This window comes from Lathamus discolor, chromosome 4, assembly GCF_037157495.1.
Source record: "Lathamus discolor isolate bLatDis1 chromosome 4, bLatDis1.hap1, whole genome shotgun sequence".
Lineage (NCBI taxonomy): Eukaryota > Metazoa > Chordata > Aves > Psittaciformes > Psittacidae > Lathamus > Lathamus discolor.
The window spans coordinates 18,986,176-19,009,953 of NC_088887.1; the positions used below are offsets into that span (position 1 = coordinate 18,986,176).

The window sequence follows — 23,778 nt, forward strand, 5'->3', positions numbered from 1 at the left end:
AATATATACATTGATACTCTTATGCGTCAGCCTCTAGTACAGATGTCTCCTGTTGTCTCTATTCAACAGAAGCAGCAGCATTTTCCCAAGCGTTTTCTTGTGTTTTAGTAATAAACTAACTGGCTGAACTTTGCTGTCTGGAGTCCTGAATTTTGTTTTGAGCTCTGGCCAAAAAACTGAGCAATGCATTCATCTCAGAGGGAGACAGGATTTCCGAGCCAGACAGCATGCTCTTGTCAGTGCAGAAGCATGCTCCTATGTGCCCTGATAACTGAACTCATTTTACCTTCCTTTCCCAAGTGCAACACATCTTCATTTGTTCTGTGCAGGGTTAAACCCTCCATTAAGAAATACAAGTCAAATCAAGAGATTACAGGGACAAATTTTAAAATATCTCAGAAATAGTTCAAGATCTCCACTGGTAAGAAATGAAGGCAGCTATGTAATATTTGAGGGCTGCTATTTTAAAGATAATTCCAAAAGGAAACACAGTAAATGTGGCTGATTATCAGGAGAGTGAAATTTCTGGACTATTTTGGCTTGACACTAATAAAAGAAACAGGATGAAAAAAAAGGACAAGTTTAAAAAGCTGTTGCTATCTCCTGCTGTTCAGACTTCATTGTCCTCATGTTTTGTACTGGACTAGTTTAAATGTGCACTTAATACTTTAACTCTGTTTTAAACAAATGTAATTGGAATCCTATGTACAATAAATACTATCAATTTTAAGGCCAAATGCAGAATATTCTTGGGGGAGAAGAGAGAGAGGGGAGTATACACAGGTATGCACACAACTTTCTCCTCTCTCTCCTGCGTAAGGAACTGATTAATAACTGCTTTAGTGGAATTACTTGCCTGCTGAAAATTACACAGGTGTATAACCCATCTAGAACCAGATCCTTCATTCTAGATGTTATACATTTTATATTTTGCTGTAATTTTGCTTTCTAGTCAGTTTATTGTAAAAATGCAAATATGCTTTTATAATTTGTTCATTTCGATCCCATTATGTTACAAACACACAGCCGTTTTCAGTGGCATGAAATAGTGGGGTAGTATATCAAATAAAGTCATGTCAAATATATATCAAGTATATCAAATAAATACACATCAGTTTGGCATGTATTGTACTTGATAATAAATTATATACTCAGTAATACATGATTCTCCATCACAGAACATTTTTAGTATTGTCCTGGGTTCAGAACTAGCAATCATTTTTCTCCTTCTTAGCTGTGTGCAGTGCTGTGGTTTTGACTTTAGCTTGGGAAAAGTGCTGATAACACACTGATGTTTTTTAGTTCTTGCTAAGTAATGCTTACTCCGATAAAGGACTTTTTCAGTCTCATGCTCTGCCAGTGAGGAGGAGCACGGGAAGCTGGGAGGAAGCAGAGACAGGACACTTGACCCAAACCAGCCAAAGGGGTATTCCATACCACAGTGCATCATGCCCAGTATAGAAAGTGGGGGGAGTTACTCGGGAGTCCCAGATCACTGCTCAGGTTGGGCTGGGTATTAGTTGGCTGGTGGTGAGTGGTTGTATTCTCTCCCCTTTTTATTTCCGTTATCATTATTATTATTAGTGGTAGCAGTAGTGATTTTGTGTTATACCTTAGTTACTGGACTGTTCTTATCTCAGCCCACAGCAGTTACATTCTTTCAATTCTCCTCCCCATCTCTCTTGGAGCAGGGCGGGGAAGAAGAGGGTGAAGTGAGCAAGTGGCTGGGCCTAAACCATGATAGGTTTTCCCTTATGAGGTAGAGAGGAAGCATCCTTTTTCATGGACACCTATGACAAACTTTAAATAGTGGAGTAACTAAAGATAATTAGGAGGTGTAATGATTATTTTGTTTGTAAGTGTGGGAATAAGCATTGGAACTGGTAAGAAAACTTTGGAATCTCTGATGTATTTGATATATTTACTCAGCTTTTCCCTATGACAGTTCCAAATAGCACTCCAAGCAGTTCATTAGCAGTTGAACAAGGAAGCTGTGCCTGCTGTCCAAACTCCAGTGCCAGTAAGTCTGGCTTCAAAATGATCACTGAAGGCTTTTTACTTATTTCTACAACTGTTTAACATCATGGGGGGTTTTTTTTGTTTGTTTTTTTTGTTTGTTTTGTTCGGTTTTTTGCCATGGTCTTTCTCATTTAGTGTACTAAAGTGGACAGACCATAGTAAATGCTGGGATGGGTACTTTCTGTATGTTGCTAATACACCGTCTTCCATTTAATATGGATTTGTGCTCCTCATCACTCTCTCATTCTGTTGCATTGAAGGGTCACCAATACCTGTGGGCATTGATGTGCAGGTAGAAAGCATTGACAGCATATCTGAAGATGACATGGTAAGTGGAACTGGAATAAAGAAGTTCAGCCAAAATTCAGGGTTTCAGAAACACCCAGCTGGATGATACAGAATCATACAGTTAAAGAAAGCAAACCCTGAAAGAGAACAACCTTGTCTTGAAGCATGCAAGTAATTCTTGTTTAAACTAGTAAGTGTTACATAAAAGCACATGTCAAATTTCTCCTTGGGCAAGAGGAACAATCAGAGTGGATAGTGCTCCAATCTGAAAACACCAACCATTCAGTAAACCCCATGGGCTTCTGCATGAGCCTGTAGTACTCAGCACATTAGTAGAAGAGGCTCCATATCCTTTATTTCCTTTGCTTATTCATATCTGAAAATTCTCATCATTTCTGGCATGGGTGGAGCTGTAGATGTGACAAAGGGAAGTAGAAAAATCAGTTCCGTGCATGGCCCTCGGAAGTAGATGCCCACACTGCAATCAAGGACTTGAAGCACTGGAATGCAGGCTGTTCATTCCTCAGCTGAAATTGTCACTGATAATGCCACCCATTAGTGCCAAATCCTAGAATAGCAGGACACGTTAGCTTTGCAAAGAGATCTCATTTAAAGTATCTTTTCACAGTGAGTGTAGGTCTAGTTGTAGGTGTTGAGTTTGCAATGGGATCTGTCAGTATGCACCCCTGCATTCCTTTGCAAATCTACCCAAATCATATTACAGGGGAGGATCTAAGTATCTTCCCAGTATTCTTATAATTACTTCTTATAAGAAGCAATTGTTCTATTGAGATCAATGATGTCTGCTTAGTAAAGCAGAAGTTATATAAGTGAGCACAAAGCCATCAGGCTGTATAGAAGCTCAGACTGGTTTTGGAGCATCCTCTCCATCTCTTTCCACATGTATATTTGCAGTCATGCTATTTTGCTAAATAGGATGATAAAGTATTTTAAACAGTATTTCATATTAAAAAAAATGTGATTCTTGTAAAATTTAAGTTTTTACTCTTATAAAATTCTTCATATTATTTCTTTATGATGCATTTAATTCATCAATCCCTGTTCAGTATTTGTACAAAAAAAAAAAAACAGATTAATGAAATTTACAAATTGACCTAATGCTCATGAAGAACTCAAGTTAATCCCTTTATAAAGGAGCCACAGTCCATTCTGAGAAAAGCTTGTGAAGATTTCCAGAGGAAACCCTTTTCTATTTTCCTTTGGTTGGGTTAAAAGTTCCTTGATCACTTCACTGGTGGCCCAATACAGCAGAACACTGAAATCTGTAAAAGTGTCATCTCAGTATAAATGAAGTATGTACCTCAGACTCAGACACCTGTTACAAGGTGAACAGCCAGTATCTCAGAGGTAGTTCTCATCTGTATTTAAACTCATTGAGTAGGATTTAATTCCTCTCAGGGTCCTCCAGATGATACTCAGAGAAGACACTGATCCTTTGCATGAGTTGATTACTTTATACTGTTTTCTATTGTATGTGAATAAACCATGCATTGTCTTCTTTTATTTTTAACTAAACAAAGGACTTCACAATGACTTTATATCTCAGACATTACTGGAAGGATGAGAGACTTTCATTTCATAGTAACAAAAACAAAAGTATGACTTTTGATGGAAGACTGATAAAAAAGATCTGGGTACCTGATATATTTTTTGTACACTCCAAAAGATCTTTCATCCATGATACAACTGTGGAAAACGTCATGCTCCGAGTATACCCTGATGGCAATGTACTCTTCAGTCTACGGTAAGAGCAATACCCCTTTATAAGAAAATACATGGCTGCAATTATGGACCAGTAGTCTGTATAGTGAGAAATTGCTGTAAATACTTGTAGTTAAGATTCTGAAACTGAACTGGCAGTGATGCCCTGACATTAGATAATGGGAACTGGTGGCAAGTGTACCAGTCTGAAAATAAATAACATATAAATACATAAATAACATATTTTTCTATCATCCACATATTGCTTGTTTCCTGTCACAGAACAATTGCATTTTTTCATCTGTTGTAAATAGCACTGAAATTTATCCTGTGTTAATTCCTTGGCAGTGGTTTTATCTACATGTTATTGCTTTTCTTTATGAAGTAGATTTGGATGATGTGGTAGAAATAGGTTTCTGGAGGAATTTTCCCTTCAGGGTACAGACCCCAAGGCCTGTGCATTGCAGAAATCACAGTTCTCCAGGTTATTACTGGTTAGGCCTGTACACAGAGTTTATACTTCATCTAATCTGGGTAGTTTGAAGATTTATGCAAGCACTTGAGATTTTGGCTATTTAATGATTGTTCCAACAAGTAATGAAGACATGCAGAAACCATCACAGCAACAGCTGCCCATCACTTTAAAATAGTGTATGCTCAAGAATCACACTGATCAGTAAGAAATAATGAGGTGAAGTATACATTTTATTGCTGTATTCATTTCCACGCGTCATGAGAGAGATTGGGAACATTAAGGCTTACAGCAGTGGCACTCCACATGAGGGGTATGACATACATTCAGCTGGTGGAAGAAAGAGTGGTGAAGAGACTTAAGATGGGAGAACACATTCTTGTCAGCTTAATGGAAAGGTAGTGTCATCAAGATAAACAGCAAGAAATTGTGCACAAGTAGTTACAAACCAAAGATAGCGTGTGATGTGCAGGACAGAAATGAAGAGACAGGAAAAAGCATAATGGGAGGGAAGGAAAAGGGGAAAGCAGATATGAGGGACAGACACGGTGTGAATCAGTTTGCTTATTGCTTGGAGTCCCCTCTGATGGGAGCCCTTGTCCTGTGTCCTACATCACATTTGCAAGCTTGTGCTCTACTTTTCTTCCTTGCCCTTGTCCTCTCTGCTCCCACAGTTACCCTTTCCTAACTCAGCATTACCAACCAGATGGTGTATACTGGATGACTCCTCCTTGCTTTGCCAGGTGAGCTTGCAGCCAGCTTCACCTTCCTGTGCCAGTGAATAGCAAAGCCCCAAAGTTCCTGCCAAACCTGTGGATTTCTTCCTGGACATATGCACAAAGAGCAGGTGTCCTGTCCTTTTTGTTCTCTATCAGCTCTTGCCAGAGGCAGGGAAAGGGGTGACCTAAAGGTTGGTGAACTAAAGTTTTGAAATTACAAAGGTGAAACATTATTTTTCTAGCTTAGTGGTATTAATGTGTATGTTCCCAGAGAATCTTATATTCATTAAAACACTCTTTTTATATCGCCAGTTTTACATGCAGTGGGTAGATTATATTCCAAATACTTACATGCAAGAAATCTGCATATTCTGCAGTTTTTCTTTAGAGCATAGCATCCAGGATTTTATTGAAGCAAAGTGGAACAAAAATCCAGATTTGTTGCTAAAACAGTCTTTTATTGTCAATAAACATTTTCTTGGTTTTCCCCTGATCCTTTAGTCAATAGCTGGAAGATGGAAACAACATCTGTAGTTGGAAGTATTATGCGTGATTTTAAAGATGTGCCACACTTACAATCGTATTACAAGCTGGTAAAATCTTACACTTGTAAAGTTTATGTGTGTTTACCAACCAGCAGTTTTCGAAGATTGCTTATATAACCAGTATAGCTCGTACTTACACTGTAGGATTCAGTTTGGGAAAAACTGAAAAGTCGAACTAAAACATCAAATGACAAGAAAGGGAAATCTGGTATTATTTACCATACTTAAATTGCTGCCCCTAGCCTGTTTATTGTTTAAAATATCAAGGGATATGCATCTTCTAAACACTGCTGAAAAAGCAGGTAGAATGCAAAATAATGTCCTTTTCTAGACTTCCTTAAGCTTTTTAGAGTATAAGGCATTTAAATAGTGTGGAAAAGGAGGGTAAGCTTCCAGAAACTGTGGCTTATCTTTTTATGCAATTAAATATTAGAAGCATTCTAGCTGGGAAAATAACATTTGGAATAATATTTGCTGTAATCTGTAATATCTATTTCAATCTATGAGAAATTCGGTCAAGAAATGTGAACTCCCCTTATTAATCTTCCTAAGTGTAACCCTTCAAAGTAAAATGTATGAAAGGCTAATGAAGGATTTAAAAAATGAAGGTAACGTACTCAGTAAGAAAGACTAATTATGTTTAAAAAATATGTTCTCACTGATATAGTTTTATCTCACTATCTTGAAGCAATTTTAGAAGCATCTAAAAAAACTTGAAAAATTCAATCATTAGGATTCTAAGCAGCAGATTGGTCAGGGGTCTCACCAAGTTGTCTGCCCAGCTCTAAGAAAGTATGAAACTTTTAATTTAATTTCTGATTTTGTCTTCCTTTCTGCAGAATAACAGTTTCTGCTATGTGTTTCATGGATTTCAGCAGGTTTCCTCTGGACACCCAGAATTGCTCTTTAGAACTGGAAAGCTGTAAGTTTAATTCATACCTGTTCTTCACACATGCATTCTTACCAGCACTCCATACTCCATCTTATTAATAATACCTTTTCAACTTATTTTGACATGTGACCTGAACCCTTCAATCTGTACAGGTTAAATTGTGCCCAGTTTGGGATCTTTCCAGAACTTAGTGAGCTTTGGGAAGATAAAAAACCCATGATGCACCCTGCTTTGTTTTGACTGGGTTGGTATTCCAAAGCCTGAATCTATAAATGTTTCCTCTGTCAAAAATCATGGAGTTCTTTTTCAGTTTTTTTTTCTTTTTTCTTTTTCTGAAAAAAATATAAAAAAATGCAGGTTAGAAGTAAAATGTCAATATTTAATCTCATGGAAAAATGAAAAGAAGTGCTTGTGTTACTGGGAAGTATCTGCTTTCTCATCCCTAACTCAGTTGTCTGTAGTAAGTTGTAAAGCTGGGCAACAAACAGTAATTCTGTTTTGCAAAGCCTTTTGCTATGTCAAAATTTATTTCTATTTGGTTTATGAGTAAAACTGGAATGCTGGTTTGTAGTTTAGTTTTGGAAAAGAGAACAGATCCCCAGTGTTCAGGCAGTCTGCTCAGGGTTGCAGTTCAGGAGTTCTGATCCTAAATGCCCTGTGACCCTGAGTACACCTATGTTCCCCCATCTGTCAGGTGAGCTGGTGACAGGGCATAGGACTGTGGTCCCCTTAGAACCAGATGGAATGTGGTCTTTAAAATTTTCCATGTCAACTAAGTGGCAGATTGATGTGAAAAAAGTGTTTCTTTGGGGCTTTCCCAAATAGTTTGAGTGGTCTCCTACCCCTAAGAAAATAAAACAAAAGCATTATACCAGCAGAAGAGGTGATTTAGTTTTTACTTTCTCGTAGATGCATACAATGAAGACGATCTGATGTTATATTGGAAACATGGAAACAAGTCTCTGAGCACAGATGAGCACATCTCCCTCTCCCAGTTTTTCATTGAAGAATTCAGTGCTTCCAGTGGACTAGCTTTTTACAGCAGTACTGGTACAGTAAGCCTCTGTCATTAGAAAAGTGAAGAACAGGACATAATCATGCAGAATTACTTTTCAAATTCATTGCTAATAAATGACTTTTACTGCTTAAAGATCTCAGTTAAAATGAGGTCTCTCAATTACACTGGTCTGTTGGCCCAGGTCCTTGTTTTTCCTTACATTACCAGTGTAGCACTTTATTGATATTAGAAGAGGCAATAATACCTATAACTTAACGTCTGACAATAAGAATCTGAAAAAAGGCACAACAACCAAATATATACTGGTGTGAGCTCTTGCAAAATTGTGGTGCTTCTCTCAAAGTCCATGGAGTACTGGTTTTGCAGGAATCTTTGGGTTCTAGTTATATAGAAGAACTTGAAAATGCAAACCCTAAAGGGTCAAATACTAGAGAGAAAACATGAGGAACCCCAGTGTGTTTTATTGTCTAAAATCTCTGCTACATTGTTTAACTACAGGTATCTGCCCCAGACAGGTTTTTATTTCTCCCTATAGAACTTGAACAATACTTTCTGGCAAACTGCACAAGGCTTTAGGATTTTATTATAGCCTTGGTTTCATGCAAGGTGGGTTTTATCTTCTTTGTATTTGTACATGCAATTATAAATTTTTAAATACTTCTCTATATAAGTAGTCTAACCACATGTTTTTAACCAGATAATATAGCATGTTTGCTACTGCACTCACCAGTGTGAGGCAGTACATTTCAGTGTGGATCTTACCCTTGATATCAAAGCAGATTAACTACATAGAAATTATTTCATGTAATATGATGAAATGCATAGCACTTTGGAAAAAAATCCTTGAAGACATACAGGAAAGCTGAAAATAGTTTTATTTACTGTATTTTATTTATAGGGCAGCTTTTTTTTATGTTTAAAAAAGATCCATTCAAGTTTATGGTGGCTGATATTGAATGCAGCAATACCGGTTTAAATTATGATGCAGCTAAAGCACTAAGGAATTCACAGTTTGATCAGATTCTTCTCTTGCTTGTGCATGAGCTAAGAACAGAGCTCCAGAGCCATTGTCATGTGAGAAGAGGGCGAGTGATACCTTACTATCATAACTGTGCCTTGCTGAGAGTTATGTCAACTTTGTTCTTGTTGCAAGGAGACTGGGATGTTTTCCACCAAACTGCTATCACTGAGTGTTGAAAATGAGTTCCAGGAACTCTTTCTGCCTTGCTGTTCTCATCAAAAAACAGTTATGCAAGCAAATATGGCCTTGTGCACAATAGTGCAACCCCACACCACCCCAATACTCATGCCTTTGCAGCACCTTCACAGCACCTTTGACTTTTGCAGTGTAACTGCTCAACACTTACATGCAGATGTTTTGATGATGAGCTTACTCAGCAGGATAAAGGTGAAAGGAAAGACATTTTTTTTTAAGTCACAGGAACCCTGGGAAGTACTTGAACAATATGTGTAACATATTTTAGTTAGGACACTGCCCTTTGTAAGCACATACTTTTCTTTTACTTTGAGGTTTTCTTTCTTACAGGAGGCTCCACTTTCTCTTGTTCTTTATTTTGCTTCTTGTTGGATGAAAATGATTACACACAAACCCTTCCCCTAAAGTAAGTAATAGTGGGGATCAATCAGCACAACTTTAATGGAAGCCATCCTCCCCTGAAGAGTCCTGGGCAAAAAATGGACAAAAATGCTGCTCATGGAGCAGCCTCCCACATTTTAGGTTCTGCATATCATTTCCTGTGTACCTCCGAGAACTACGCGTGTAGCATTTAGGCTTTCGGAGTTCACTGGCCTCCAAAGGAGCAACAATTTCAATCCATTTTTGAGACAATAATTTTTAAGCCCCAAAAGCTTCTCCACAATTGAAAACACACAAAGCGTGTTTAATATTAGATGGGGGGGTTTGTTGATATATCATTTTTTATAAAGAGCCTCTTTGTGATGGCATGGCTGCTCCAACACAGCCTTGTTAATGTCTCTATTTGTACTGGTCAGGCAGATGCTGCTCAGCCAGCCACTTTTGTCTTCACCTCACTATACACTCATTTCCCTCCCATCACAGGAGTTGTAGCACGCAAGCTTTGCTGCACAGACAGACTGTGCCACCAAATTCACTAGGTCGCACCCTTTCCTCTAAAGTCAAAGCTGCGTAGGCAAACTTGTACGACGGTAGGAAAAGTGCTGCTTACTGCTGAGTATTTGTAGCAGGAGAGAAGGCAGGCTACTTCTTAGGAGAGGAAAGGTGTTGGCTTTACTGTCCTAGCTGAACTGGACAATTACATTCTGTCTGTATTCTCCCGCCAGTTTCACTTGAAGTCTATTTAACTTCCCCTCCCCCCCCCTCAGTTTCATAACCTCAGCTATAATACAGTATTTTATTTATGAAGTCATGATGCTTTGCTCCCAAGGCAGCAGTATTTTAATGAGGGATGAAGGACAGTTAATAAAGCACTATATAAAACCAAGGTAGTGGCAATATTTCTTAGGTGTTTACTATTACTGATGAGAATACACCATTCCAGTTGAAAGGAGAAGGCCAGAGAACAGAGCTCACAAATAACACAGCTCTCTTCTCCCCCAACCTGTTCCTCTCTTTTTTCAATAGGTTGGTACAATCGACTTTTTATAAACTTTGCCCTTCGGAGACATATTTTCTTTTTTGTGCTACAATCCTACTTCCCCGCCATGCTGATGGTGATGCTGTCTTGGGTTTCATTTTGGATTGACAGAAGAGCCGTTCCTGCCAGGGTATCACTAGGTAAATCTTTAACATATGTCTTTCTGGGAAGTACAGAATGGACAGGGGAGAGATTTTGAAATTACCTTAGCTTCTTATTTACACAGGACAGGAGCAACTGTATCAGGTAATTGCCTGAACAACTATTATTGCTACTGTTGTCAATACCACAAAATCCTAAAGGAGTCAACCTCTACTAAAATGGGAAATGGGATGTTTGTTCAGACTTGCTTTGCTATTCTAGAGAGCAGCTCACACAACACAGAAGGAAAAGGAATGACTCTGCTGGTCTCCTCATGTAGAATTTGACTGAATTACTTTTTTTCCTTTTTGCTCCTGCGCAGACTGGGATTTTCCTCCCCTCTTCCCAGCAAAATAACAGGTAGTAACTAGTAGTCAAGTCCCTCTCCAAATCCATGGTTCATAAGAGATACTTAATAGGCATAATGCAATCTATCTAAAAGCTTTACAGCTCTGCTTTCTCTCTAGAAACACTTGATATCTTCCTCCCGACTTGGAACCAGTTTCCTGATTTGTCCTATGTAGCAAAGCCTTTCTTTGTTAGGCACCTTGAAAATGCTTCCTTTAGTACCTTAACTGTGCAAGGCATACAGGCTTCTGAGAAAGCCAAAGAGTAAGGTGAGCATCTTTCTGCTCTCATAGTTTTAGTTCTGAACACCACAGCTCAGGAGAAAATGACTAATTACAGTGGGGTTTTTAAATAACATTATTGGTTTTCACTTGATACCACTTCAAGACTGTCTTTGTTGGGAATTTCATGCTGATGGCAGTGGAATGAGTACTCTTTTTTTTTTTTTCAGATTAGCATCCCTATGAATATCTGATGAAAGTTTGTTAAGATTTCTAATGTAACCACAATGCATCTGTGTTATGCGACTGTTGGCTTAAGAATTAGTAAAGAAGTTCCTGTTCTTTCTTCTTACTGATGCTAGTCCCAGAAGCCAACTGCATGTTGCCATATTTCTTAGATAAGTGAAAATTTGAGGATCTTTTTTTAAGAAACAAACTTGAATGTACAGAGGGAGCCCTCAACTTTTATCTACAGCTTTATCAATCTAGAAAAAAATAGGACTGCAGCTACCTCAGATCCCTTTCTGCTGACATAAAGTTACTAATACATGAGTTATAAATATATTTGTTAGTTGAAAAACAAATTATAATACCTCCTACTTCCTTTTATTAATACATCTATCAACTCCTTTTGTTTATAAGAAGTTTTAACTTCATCTTTAAAAATAAAGTTTTAATTCTCAGTAGGTCATTTGTAATGTTATCAAGATGGTTTTGCTGATGATGTTTTTCAATTTATATAAGGATTTCTGCAGATAGTTATGCATCAGGAGTTCTATGGATAATGCACATTTCATTAGCTTAAGCATACATAATTTATAGGCAATGTTAACAGCAAAGTTTAAAAAACTTAGCTCCCTGGCATAGAGTATACGTATTTCAAATAGATTTCCTCTTATGTGGTATATTTCAAACACCATCCTTCAACCTAAGGAACTTGCAGAGAGGGAGAGAGGAAACTCCTGTATGTTCCAATGGACTTGAACTAGCATAAAGCTGGAGAAAGTCTACAGTGAGACCCAGCATGAAAGGCCATGCCATCAGCCAGTGCTGTCTCACAGGTATTATTAGGATTTCTTCACTTCCAGTGTTACATTCACCTCTTTAAAAGCAGGGCCTCATTTGATTGTTGTTCTTGGGTTTTTTTCTGAGACAGAGCAAAGCAAAATGAAATGAATAGCTGCATGTAAGAAGAGATTGAGAGGATGAGGGTGAAATTCTAGACATGCAGAAGTAAACAAAACCTGTTTCTTAGTTTCAATGGATATAGCATTTTTATGCTAGAGTGTTTTTAGAAAGACATGGAGTAATGACAAAGACATACAAGATGTTCTCAAGAAGTACAATTTGAGAAGGGTTGGGAGGGAAATTGGTGATTCTTTTGTGATTCTCTGGGACAAGAAAGTGGAGACCCTGGCTCTGGGAGGTGAGGGAAGCCCACAAATCTGCTTTCACTTCTCCACAGCAGTGCTTAAAGCTGTCACAGAAATGTGTGCTTTAATTTTATTTAATTAATTAAATTTCATTTCATTAATTTCTTTAATTTCACAGAATTATGCTGCTGAATCACCACTCTTGTGTTCCCACTGTTCAAACCTGGTGTGCCACAGCTCTAACTGTACGCACTGAGCAAAGAGATGGTTTACTTGTTTCAGTATTGTATGTGATAGGCCTTCATGGTTCACACCCCTTTTCAGAGCCTGTACAATGAAGATACAGGCAGTGTCAATGATATGCCCTCAGAGAGCTGTTCTGCCCAAGCAAAGTTGATGATCCAAACTGGCCAGTATCATGATAACCTCACCTTTTTCTTTGGCAGGTATAACTACAGTGCTGACAATGTCAACCATCATGACAGGAGTAAGTGCCTCAATGCCTCAAGTGTCTTACGTAAAGGCTGTGGATGTGTATTTATGGACCAGCTTCCTTTTTGTCTTCCTGTCTGTCATCGAATATGCAGCAGTGAACTATCTCACCACAACTGAAGAGAGAAAGCAACTAAGAAAACGGGGCCAGGTACAGTCCTCTCTGTGTTTTGTTGCCTTCAGAAAGCATCGCAGAAACCACAGAGTAATCCAGATAGACCACTGTGAGAACAATACAGTAACCAATACAGTAAGTCTGTGACTCCATTCTGTATCTCACTTTATTTTACTTAGCTGAAGGGAGGAAATTTATCATCCTCTCTGAGATCTTGAGAAAGCTATGCTTTCTTTCTCTTCCTTTTCTTGTAGCAGAGGTTAGGGAGTTCACCTCCTGATTCCCTCCTCCCCAAAGGAAGGTTTCATTCACTTCTCAAATACCTATTGATCAAAGTGTTTTTCTTTCTGAGATATACCACAGAATGCAGTCATGTGATTTTCCTTCCCATTTCTTGTGAAGCATTGTGTATTTTTCCTTTTCCTGCTTTGCCATTTTTAACTGGGGAGATGAGTTTAATGATGCCTTTTTCTCCCAAGACCCGATGAATGACAAGGTCATTCTTAGAAAAGTGTGCCTGAAGCAGAAATGTGTACAAGTTAAACATTTGCTTTCTATGAAGCACTCACTTAAACCCTTTGCTTCAAGAATATCCCTATATGTAAACTCATTTGTTGAAATTTCACAGGGGGAAAAAGCACAAATTTTTTGTTGTCTGTGGGGCAGGCTCTACAGGTAGCAATACTGTGAGGTAGCCCTGTTCTCCATATGCTCTTCACAGAAGGAACAACACTGAAGAGAAAGCTTACTTTGTTTTCTGGTTTATTTATGTATGATTTACTAACATGGCTCCTGCTAGATACAGAATAACTATTTTTTGTTGCCAGGCTTCAGGAATTTATAGTATTGACGCAGTGCAAGCAATGGCTTTTGACGGCTGCTTTCATGACACGGATGTGGACATGGACCTGACTGCTTTTTCAGACCGCTGTGAAGAGAATGAGACTCGGGCACGTAAAGCCAGTGTCTCCAATGTGGACACAGCTCGCATAAAGAGGAAGAGATCTCTGAAGGGAAGCGTGGGCAGAATTATTTTACAGAACAATCATGTTATTGACAAATATTCCAGGATTATATTTCCCAGTGTGTATATTGTGTTCAACTTTTTTTACTGGGGTTTATACATATGAACAAAACCAATTATAAGCTAGACATTAGTTTGTGGATGAGGGTAGCATCGTGCTTTAAAACCAATGTGACAGCAGTAGAGGAAAGGGTTAAAAGTTTCCAAAACTGTCTTCTGCATCATACCAAGGCTGGTTTAGCTAGCAGCAAAGCTGTTAATGAAAAACTCTCAGCAGTCTGGTTTCTTTTTTAACTGGACTGCTGCAATGCTCCATTGGAGCAATCAAATGCATATGTTACTACTGCAGTAGTGTAGAAGCAGTTTGCTTACCAAGGAAGCCCTTTGTCACACACCTAAACAGACAGCATCTCCCACTTGAGGTACTATCCAGTCTCTGTCTGTCCTCTAACCATTCCTCTAATCATTCCTCTTCACTCAGCCTTTCTGTTTGTTCTCCACTCGTCATCCATTTTAGTAGACAATCAGCACCAAATTCCTTCAAATAGCTCCTATCCTCGTTTCATTTGCTGCATTTTGATTTTGCTAGGCAACCTGTATGCACCTCAACAGCCTTTGTCCTTGGATGGATGGTAATGAGGGGAAAGCAATTATGGCTTTGCAATGGACTAGGGACCAGCAGAAAGCAGAGACTCTATTTCTGAGATATCTTGCTAACTAGTCCCTGAGGCAGCACAGGAACAAAGTCCCAGACCCAATGCACTCAGTGTCTTACAGCCACCTCTCAGGTAGATGACCAGCATTACCTACACAAGCTGTGCCCCTCATGTGGCACCCACACACCTGTGCCTCATGTAGGCCTGCTGTAATCACCAACTGTTTGTTTCAGAAACACAGACTTTGAGGCAGAGATTTTAGAAAACTTGGTCAAGAAAACCAACCAACTGCATCTTCAACAGAATCTGGTTCTTCTGATATATGTTGCATGTGTGAGCTTGGAGTTTTACCCCACTGCCTCTCCCTTTGGCTTTTGAGATGGGATGTTACAGTGAAAAGAAGCTACATGCGCCTGCTTGCAGCACTGATCCCCAGCACAGTTCAAGGTACCACACTGAGACACATGGGAAATAAAAGGAAGCAGCTGTGCCAAAACAGAGCCCTATACAGGAATCCTGTTGATCCCGGATGAGTCTTGCATGGAAATAACCTTAGGTTCAGGCTGAGGAGGTTGAGTTAAGAATGTTCAGGGACACACACAAAAAGTGTTCACAGCTCCAGAAAAGAATCAAGATTATTTTTGCAACTTTCCCAGATAAGAAGCATTTTCCACTTACATTCCTTGGGCTCATCTGTCATTTAATGGAGTGAGTTTATATCTACAAAGCCAGGTCAAAATGGTAATTTGTGGTAGCAAAAAATGTCACCAGGTCAATGCTTGGTCACTGCTTGGTCAAGATTAGGAAATGGGAATAAATTTGGAAGCCTGAACCACTCTCTGCTTTGTTTGTTTTTCCTCCACCAGCGTTGTTTTGCTCATCACATGGTGATGTCTCTTACTGTTTCAAAAAGCTGCATTTACCAAGCTGGAGTGACAGACCTGGAGAAGCTGGTGACACACTGCATGCTAGGTGACTGAAATCTGATGGAGAGAGTACTTTCACAGACAGTTTGCTGCCGAACAAATGATTAGAGCTAAGACAACTTTGATACTCTTCCAGGAAATCCTGTCATGGAAAGCATAACTGTATTCAGGTATGACAGTGCTGGGAAAGTAAAGCCAAAGGATACTCAGGCTTTGGCAACATCACACTAGATCTCAAGCTGAGCAAATGTGTAATACAGATGTATAAAAAAATTACCATGACATCCTTGTTACTACACTGCCGTTAGGGAGGCATCCTGCAAAAATGTTCCACATTGCCTGAGAAGATCCCATCTAATTGCTCCAGATGTGTAATGTGTGTCCTAAACTTTTCTCATGAACTAATATAACATTGTTTTCACATAGTTTTTGTTATCTGCCTTACAGGAAGAAGTATTTGTTGGGTACCTCTAAAAAATCCCAAATCCTCATGTGTTTCTTTGACCCAAACCAGTTCCCTCTTCTAAATTTCTTACAGGATCTGCAGCAGCAGAAGCCCTGCAGGCAGCATGCCTAAGCCCCATGTAAGCTGTCCCGCAAACAAGCCCACACAGGGAAGCATACAGGAGAAGAAATTCATGCCTGCATTTATCTTCCAGGCACGTCCTATACGGGTGCCTGAAAGCTGCACAGCTTGCTTTGGTGGAAGAAACTAACAGTTACTTTCAACTGGGAATGTAACCATTGGCAGAACAGATAGTACTATATAGCAAGTCTTACTATAAGATTTCATGTCATGATGATGGAACTTAAGTGCATACTTTTACAGCAAAGCTTATAATTTTTGTCTTCTTAATGCAGTCACAGGGATGGTATCAGGATCAATTATACTTCAAAAATCTATTGCTTGTATAAATCGTAAAAAATTGCAAACAGTATTTAAATGCATTATTTCTTGTTTAGAGGGTGCAAGAGGGCTGATTAAAAGTCGTATGACCCTTTTTCTGAGCCTTGTGCTATCTTCTAGAAAAGGGTGGCAATAAATATTTTTAGTCAATTTGTCTGCACAGGCCAGCATGGAATTTTGTGTTTCCCACTCCTGTTACTTGTGGCTGATTTTGCAGCCAGTTGAAAATACAGGTTTTACATCCCACAGTGTTTAGTAACAATTAAAACATCATGACCATTACGTTAATTCATGTACTTTACCACCAGGATGAATTGTATTCAATCAGCTATGCTTTTGTGGAGCTTTGGAACAGAAATAACAGCTTGTAATTGTTTCTGTGACCAGCTGAGGTGCAGGCTATGGCCTCCCTATTTTTAGCATTTGCTGCTACACCTATCTGTAGTATGGATACGTCCTGTAAGTCTTGACATAGGTGATGCAAACTTAAGTCCGGAGAACTGCTTTATTCTTCAAAGCTTTAGAAGTTTCATGCCAGCAACCTGTTTTTCAGAGAGCTACAAAAAGGTATACTTTGAATATCCCAGATATTGCAAAGTCTTTATGCTAAAATAGTCACAATTTAATAAACTTTGCAAAGACTCCTAAATGTTGAATGACATTGTGATGAACTGAGTCAGAATTATACAGTAGGGAATGTCTTCTTTGGAAGTCACAGCCCAATAAAAGAAAAATGCTTTGAGAAATTTTACTAATTTGTACACATTTGTGCAATTATGATGACTTTAGGGTCAAAATCTCTCTCCTGGTAACCCACCCTCATGCTGATTAACCTGTACTTCAGGTCAGCTGGTGACCAAAGTGGTCCAGGTGGTAAAGGAACAAGGACTGAACAGAATGAGCAGTGTTTGCTTTTTTCTCTCTTCTATCCCCTTTTCCTGTTTATTACACTTTGCTGATATTTCTATTCAGCACATAGGATTTTGCTGGCTGCATCCATGAACACAGAACCGCTTGTTCCAAAAGACACACCTAATGCCAGGAAGCAGGAGTTACTGCTGTGTGAGCAACAGTCACGCCTCACACCACAAAGGGGAAACAACTACAAACCCATTTCCTATAAAGGGTGGAATTTGAACGGCTATTTTGTATGTGAAAGGCTCCATTATTTCCCTCCATAAGGGGTTGCTAGAACACGGTCCCCTCTTTTATCTGTAATCAGAAAGTCCATCTAGTAACTAACTTATGCCCCATCTGACTTTCTACTTACACTAGCCATGCAAGGTAAGGCTGTTGGGTTTTCCAAAATGCACCTTTCCCTGGTGCATTTTGTATGCTGTATTTCTGCTTTGTATGCTTCAAGTTGTCAGTACACAAGATCAAAACTTTAGCAAAGCCTACCAATATTCCTGATATCATTCAGCCCATGTAAATTTAACAAACAATATACATCTTTAATAAAGGTAACTAAAAACATTTCTAGAAGTTTTCATGTGCTCAGTGAGGATTCTAAGATTTCTTTGAAGGAGACTCAGTCAGGCTCTGGAACAAGATTTTGGTCCAGAAAACAATAATACAGCTGAAAAACGGGAGCTTTTGTGTGCATGAAGTAAAATTTTACACAAATAACCACAAGATTTTGTGTCATATCTCCTATCTAATCTGTGTTATTGCCAGCTTTAGTGGAGATACTGTTATGGAAAAAAATAATCCAAAAAAAAAAAAAAAAGGAGTACTTCTCTCTTGCACATACTGGCCAAATAACTTGGGTAGACAAAGAAGAAAAGTTGCTTGCACAGATTGTTTTCAACTGGCAATTGCTTTAAAACTTTACAGGTTGGGAGTGATAACATTGTGATCTCACCACTATGTGAGGTTAAGTGGTGTGAAACACGGGCCTCTGTTATCGCCCAATATGAGCGAACACCTTCCTGCTCTATATCCTCTGAGCCGCCGCTTCCCACACCCTCCACAAGATGTGCCAACGAGTTTCCCCTGCTGCAGCTGTGTGCCATGGGCAGCGGCATGGCACCTTTTCCACAGTGGAAGCTGTCACTGGGACGGGGAAAACCGAGGGCACTCAGAAGGAGGAGATCAAGGAGACTCTTACTCTCGACTCTCTTGGGGCAAGCCGCAGCCCCTCTGCCACCGCAGCCACTCTGCCACCTCAGCCCCTCTGCCACCACAGCCGGGTGCTCCCGCTGTCACCCAGAAATACCGCCTCGTATGATACCAGCACTTCCACCCTGTGTCTGCCGCCATTTCCTCCAGCATGCACGCCGTGGGGAGTGGGGGCTGTGGGAAAGGGGGGTTGATGGTGGCAGGAGGAACGAGCCACCCTGCCAGGCCCGGTGCTCCTCTGGGATGAGAGAAGTGCCCATGGGTGCGGTGCACACTGTGGCAGCGGTAGGTCTGCCGGCTACATGGCTGACATGCCGGGCCTCTGAAGGGTTTACAGCATCTCTAGGCACCCTGTCCTGGCAGCCACGGAGCATGGCCAGTGCTGCTGGCTGGGTGTATCTGACAGCAGAGCGGCTGTAAGGCTGGCTGGGGGCAAGGAGCACTCTGCTCCTAGGTGTGGGAGCAGGAGCATGGTTTAATGCGGTTTGCCCTTTTTGAAAAGTTTGATAGTAGTGAGGTGTGGACGTGCAGGAGGTGCAGCATGGCCTTGGAGGTCCTGTGGCCATCCTTCTTCCCCATCACTTCTGAGGAAACTGAGATCTCCTGCAGCTGCTGACCAGTTCAGAGGCCCGACCTCATGAATGGGTACATCTGGTGTGCGGGTTGAAAAACACTGATGTGAAATAACTCCCATGTGGAGCATGAGCAGGTCCATTCTGTTGATGTGTTTTTTTCTCTGACCCTGCAGAGAAGGACTTAGGGGTACTGGTAGATGAAAAATTGGACATGAACGCCAATGTGCATGCACAGCCCGGAAAGCCAACCAAAGCTGGGTTTGAAACAAAAGGACCGTGATCAGTAAGTTGAGGGAGGTGACTGGAACAGGTTGCCCAGGGGGGTTGTGGAGTCTCCTACACTGGAGATATTCAAGGCCCGCCTGGACAAGTTCCTGTGTGATGTACTGTAGGTTACCCTGCTCTTGCAGGGGGGTTGGACTAGATGATCTTTTTAGGTCCCTTCCAACCCTTGGGATTCTGTGATTCTGTGATTCTGTGATTCTCCTGCTCTTACTCTGCTCTTGTGAAATCTCACCTGGAGTACTGCATTCAAGTCTGGGGCCCAGTATGGACATCAACCTGCTTGAGCAAGTCCAGAGGAGGGTCATAAAGATGACTGGCGGCTGCAGCACTTCTGCTATGAAGACAGGCTGAGAGAGTTGGGCTTGTTCAGCCTTGGGAAGAGAAGGCTCTGGGGAGACCTTATCTCAGCCCTTGAAGTGTTAGAAGAAATCTGGATTTAGAAGAAGTCTGGAGAGGGACTTTTTACCAGGGTAGATAGTGTCAGGACAGGGGGCAATGGTTTTAAACTGAAAGAAGTTAGGTTTAGATTAGAATAAGGTTTGGTTGGTTTTGTTTTGTCGTTTTGATGAGAGTGGTGAGACAATGGCACAGGTTGCCCAGAGAAGTTGTGGCTGTCCCATCCCTGGAAATGTTGAACGCCAGGTTGGACAGGGCTTTGAGCAACCTGGTTTAGTGGAAGGTGTCCCTGCTTGTGGCAACGGGGTTGGAACTAGATCATCTCTTCTAACCCAAACCATTCTGTGGTTCTACAGTTATTACAAACAACAATACACGACAGAACAGCACATTGTGTAAGTGAAGCTGCATTCTGTAAATAGTACATATCTGAATTTGACTTTGTTAAATACAATGTGAGTTGAGAGGATGACATATAGGAAGGCTTTAGGTCTGAAACAGAAACTGGCAATTCAGGGTTGGTTGCATTTGTGTTGCTGGCATTTGGGGATATCAGTTGTAGGTCTTGGTGTCAGCAGCATCTTCAGATGTTGCTAGCAGCTGGGGACCCATTTTCAGTCTCTCTTTTTTTTTTGTTTTTTTTTTGGGTTTTTTTTTTGTTTGTTTGTTTGTTTGTTTCCTTTTTTAAAAAATATTTTGTGTTCTCATGGAGAACTGTAGCTTGCTGCAGCCAGGAATGTCCATCCTTTTGGTGAAGTGGTGGTGTAGCTTCCCTCTTGCAGGACTAGGGAGACTGCAGATTACTGGTGAGGTACAGGATGTCACAGGAACTACTTGATAAAACAGTTCCCACGAGTTAGTGGATCAGCAAGGGTGACCTGCATACTGCTGCATTGCAGAAACTTAGTACTGTGTGTAAATACTACAACTGGAGTATAAATTTCATGATAAGGGATCTGTGTAAGTAAAAGCATCTTAATAAATGAGATCATTTACTTTTGGGAGTAAAGCTGAGGTTTTACTTCAAAATGGAGGCATCAGTATGCTGTAACTCCTCATGTGTTGGCTTCACAAACTAAAACTAGCTCAGACATGCCTAGAGTCAGTTGGAGTTGGCCAGCCCAGATCTAGCAGGCAAGCTGCTGTGCTGGAGGGCTTGGTGCTGGCTCATTGTCAGGATACTTAGCTTCTAAGGCAGGCAGGCTCTTACTGCTGCCTGGTTGTTCTGGGTTTAGCAGTAGCAGTTATTTTCTCCTTCTTAGTAGCTGGTGCTACTATGTTTTTGACTTTAGCCTGAGAACATTGCTGATAACACACCAATGATGTGTTATCACCGGGATTGAGAAGTTAGCTCTTGTTCTTCCTCTGATTTCTGTAGTAATAACTGTTGTTTAGATGGCGTCGCCTCTAGTGCATGCATTGGGTCTTCATCTGTCACTGCACGAGTTGCTCTTTGTGGTTCTTGTCTGCTTTTCCCCTTCCTTCTAGGGGCAACTGATACTGGTATGAATTGTTTCCTTAGTTTAGCTGCAGTGTCTGTCACTGGGGTTGGAGTGGTCACAGTGTCTGTCACTGGGGCTGGAGTGGCTGCAGTTTCTGTCACCAGGGTTGGAGTGGCTACAGTGTCTGTTGTCACGGATGGTGTAGCTGCTGTGCTTGAGGGTTGAGTAGCTGTGTTGTCTGTTGCTTTGCTGTCAGGTCCAGAGACATCTTTTTCCAAAGACGCTCTGTAGGCGTAGGCCAAGCCCCAGCGTGTTGCCATGATTTGTCCCTCTCTGGTATTGCCAGGACGATAGCACACTTTGTAAACCAGTGTTTTGCTAGTTTTTCCAGTGGTGAAGTTCCAAAGCACTGGAGGGGCTTACTGGCCTAGATACTTGCCCGTACTGTTCCCCACGCTCTGACTCTCATGACTGTCCAGCCTTGGGAAAAATCCTATATCATCGTTTAACCCTGGACAAGACCCAAGCACGACCCTAATTAACTTTCAAGACCAGACAAAATAGGGCGTTCACAGGGTGGTATGGCTGCGGGTAAAACACATGCTGTATTTGTGGCAACATACTGATCCCAGCAAAAGCAGCAGACGGGTTTCAAGGCCATCCAAATCTTCTAGAATTCTCAATGCTGCTGTAAATAGCCTGGTGGGGAAGTGGGGGGTGTGAGGGAATGTCTCGTTCATAGGTTGACCCCCCAAAGAGAAGAAAAGAGATGTGCAATTGCTAAAAGTTTCCCTTATATACCTCCCAGAGTATACAGGTGATGACCATGCTGAGAATGCAAGCCAGACCGCTTTCATGATCAATGATTCTATCGTATTACATCATTACCATGAAGTACAGTGAAACAACAACCTTAGCCCACATTCCCCAGCTGATAAACACTAAACCAGCAAATACTGGCTGTAAGTAAGGTACAACATGCTGAAACTCTGCGATCAAGTGCAACAACTCTGAGAGCAAATAAATAAACATTGTGATGACTGACTTATTCCAAAACAATGAATGCTTATCACAAATATGATTAGACACACTCTCCTCAGATATGCCGTTATCTCAACTCTTTGTGCCTCACACTGGGCGCCAAAAAACACTGTCATGGTTTAAGCCCAGCTGGTAACTCAGAACCACACAGCTGCTCCCTCATTCCTCCCCAACTCCCAGAGGGATGGGGAGGAGAATCACAAGAATGTAGCTCCCATGGGTTGAAATAAGAACAGTCCAGTAACCGAGGTATAACACAAAACCACTCCTACTCCCACGAATAATAATAATTATAAGGGAAATAAAAAGGGGAGAGAATACAATGGCTCACCACCTGCCGACCAATACCCAGCCTGACCTGAGCAACGATCTGGGCCTTCTGGGTGACTTCCCCCATTTTCTATACGGGGCATGACATGCTGCGGTATGGAGTACCCCTTTGGCTAGTTTGGGTCAGGTGTTCTGTCTCTGCTTCCTCCCGTCTTTCCCTCCTCACTGACAGAGCATGAGACTGAAAAGTCTTTGATCAGAGTAAACATTACTTAGCAACAACAAGAACCACAAGAACAAGAGGTAACTTCTCAATCCCGGACTTCGACCAAGCTGCAGAATATGCAAAAAGATTTCAGCCATCTTCCTGGGGAGATTGTCACCTGGTTGCTCTGATGCTGGGACAATGGGGCCAATGGTTAAGAACTAGAAGGCAGGGAAGCCAACTAGGTGGGATCACTTGCTGGGGAAGGGGGAACTGACAAAGCGATTGCATAAGAGAAATGAGCCCTCAGTCTTTGGAGGCAGCTCTTGGCAGCTGTGAAGGAAAGTTTTCCCTACAAGGACAACATTATGTGTCTCTCAGCCAAGTGGACCACAACAGAGAGAGGCATCCAGTTCCTGAAGGAATCAGCCATTCTAGAGATTATCTATTGTAGGCTGGATGCCAGGAATATGCCTGTAGATAGAGATTAAGTCAAGTGTACACATCCCATGTGGTGGAAACTTCCATGGAGTGTGCCATCATCATATGCCCACTCATTGGCATCAATGACCTGGAGTGAGGCAGTACCACCAACAGTGGATGAAGTGACTCATCAGCTCCAAGAGTTCGAAGACAATCTCACGCCTTCCATCATTTCAGCTGTAGAAAAACTGTCCCAGGAGTTCAGACAATTGAGAGATGATCTATTCGATCTATCCAGCTCCCCACATGTACCAGCCCACATCTCAGCTATTAATAGAATGCACCCTACTGCCCGAGGGAGAAGATATAGGAGGTACACACCACGGGCCACCCTATGGTTTTAGCTGCGGGATCACAGAGAAGACACGAGCAAGTGGGATGGAAAACCTACCTCAGTTCTGGAGGAATGAGTGTGTGAATTGAAGAGGAGAACTACAGTCAAAGAT

General features: G+C 41.0%; 1 protein-coding gene across 1 annotated transcript in view; it reads left to right on the forward strand.

Annotated features, from left to right (window-relative positions):
- Window positions 1–14,165, forward strand: part of LOC136013121 (gamma-aminobutyric acid receptor subunit rho-3-like) — a 30,591-nt gene extending 16,426 nt beyond the window's left edge. Inside the window, exons 4-10 of the mRNA XM_065676476.1 lie at window positions 2,280–2,347; window positions 3,849–4,072; window positions 6,605–6,687; window positions 7,567–7,707; window positions 10,299–10,451; window positions 12,841–13,037; window positions 13,829–14,165. Of these exons, the coding sequence (XP_065532548.1) occupies window positions 2,280–2,347; window positions 3,849–4,072; window positions 6,605–6,687; window positions 7,567–7,707; window positions 10,299–10,451; window positions 12,841–13,037; window positions 13,829–14,131 (1,169 nt within the window). The 3' untranslated portion in view covers window positions 14,132–14,165. The remainder of the gene's footprint in view (window positions 1–2,279; window positions 2,348–3,848; window positions 4,073–6,604; window positions 6,688–7,566; window positions 7,708–10,298; window positions 10,452–12,840; window positions 13,038–13,828) is intronic.
- The last annotated feature ends 9,613 nt before the right edge of the window (window positions 14,166–23,778 follow it).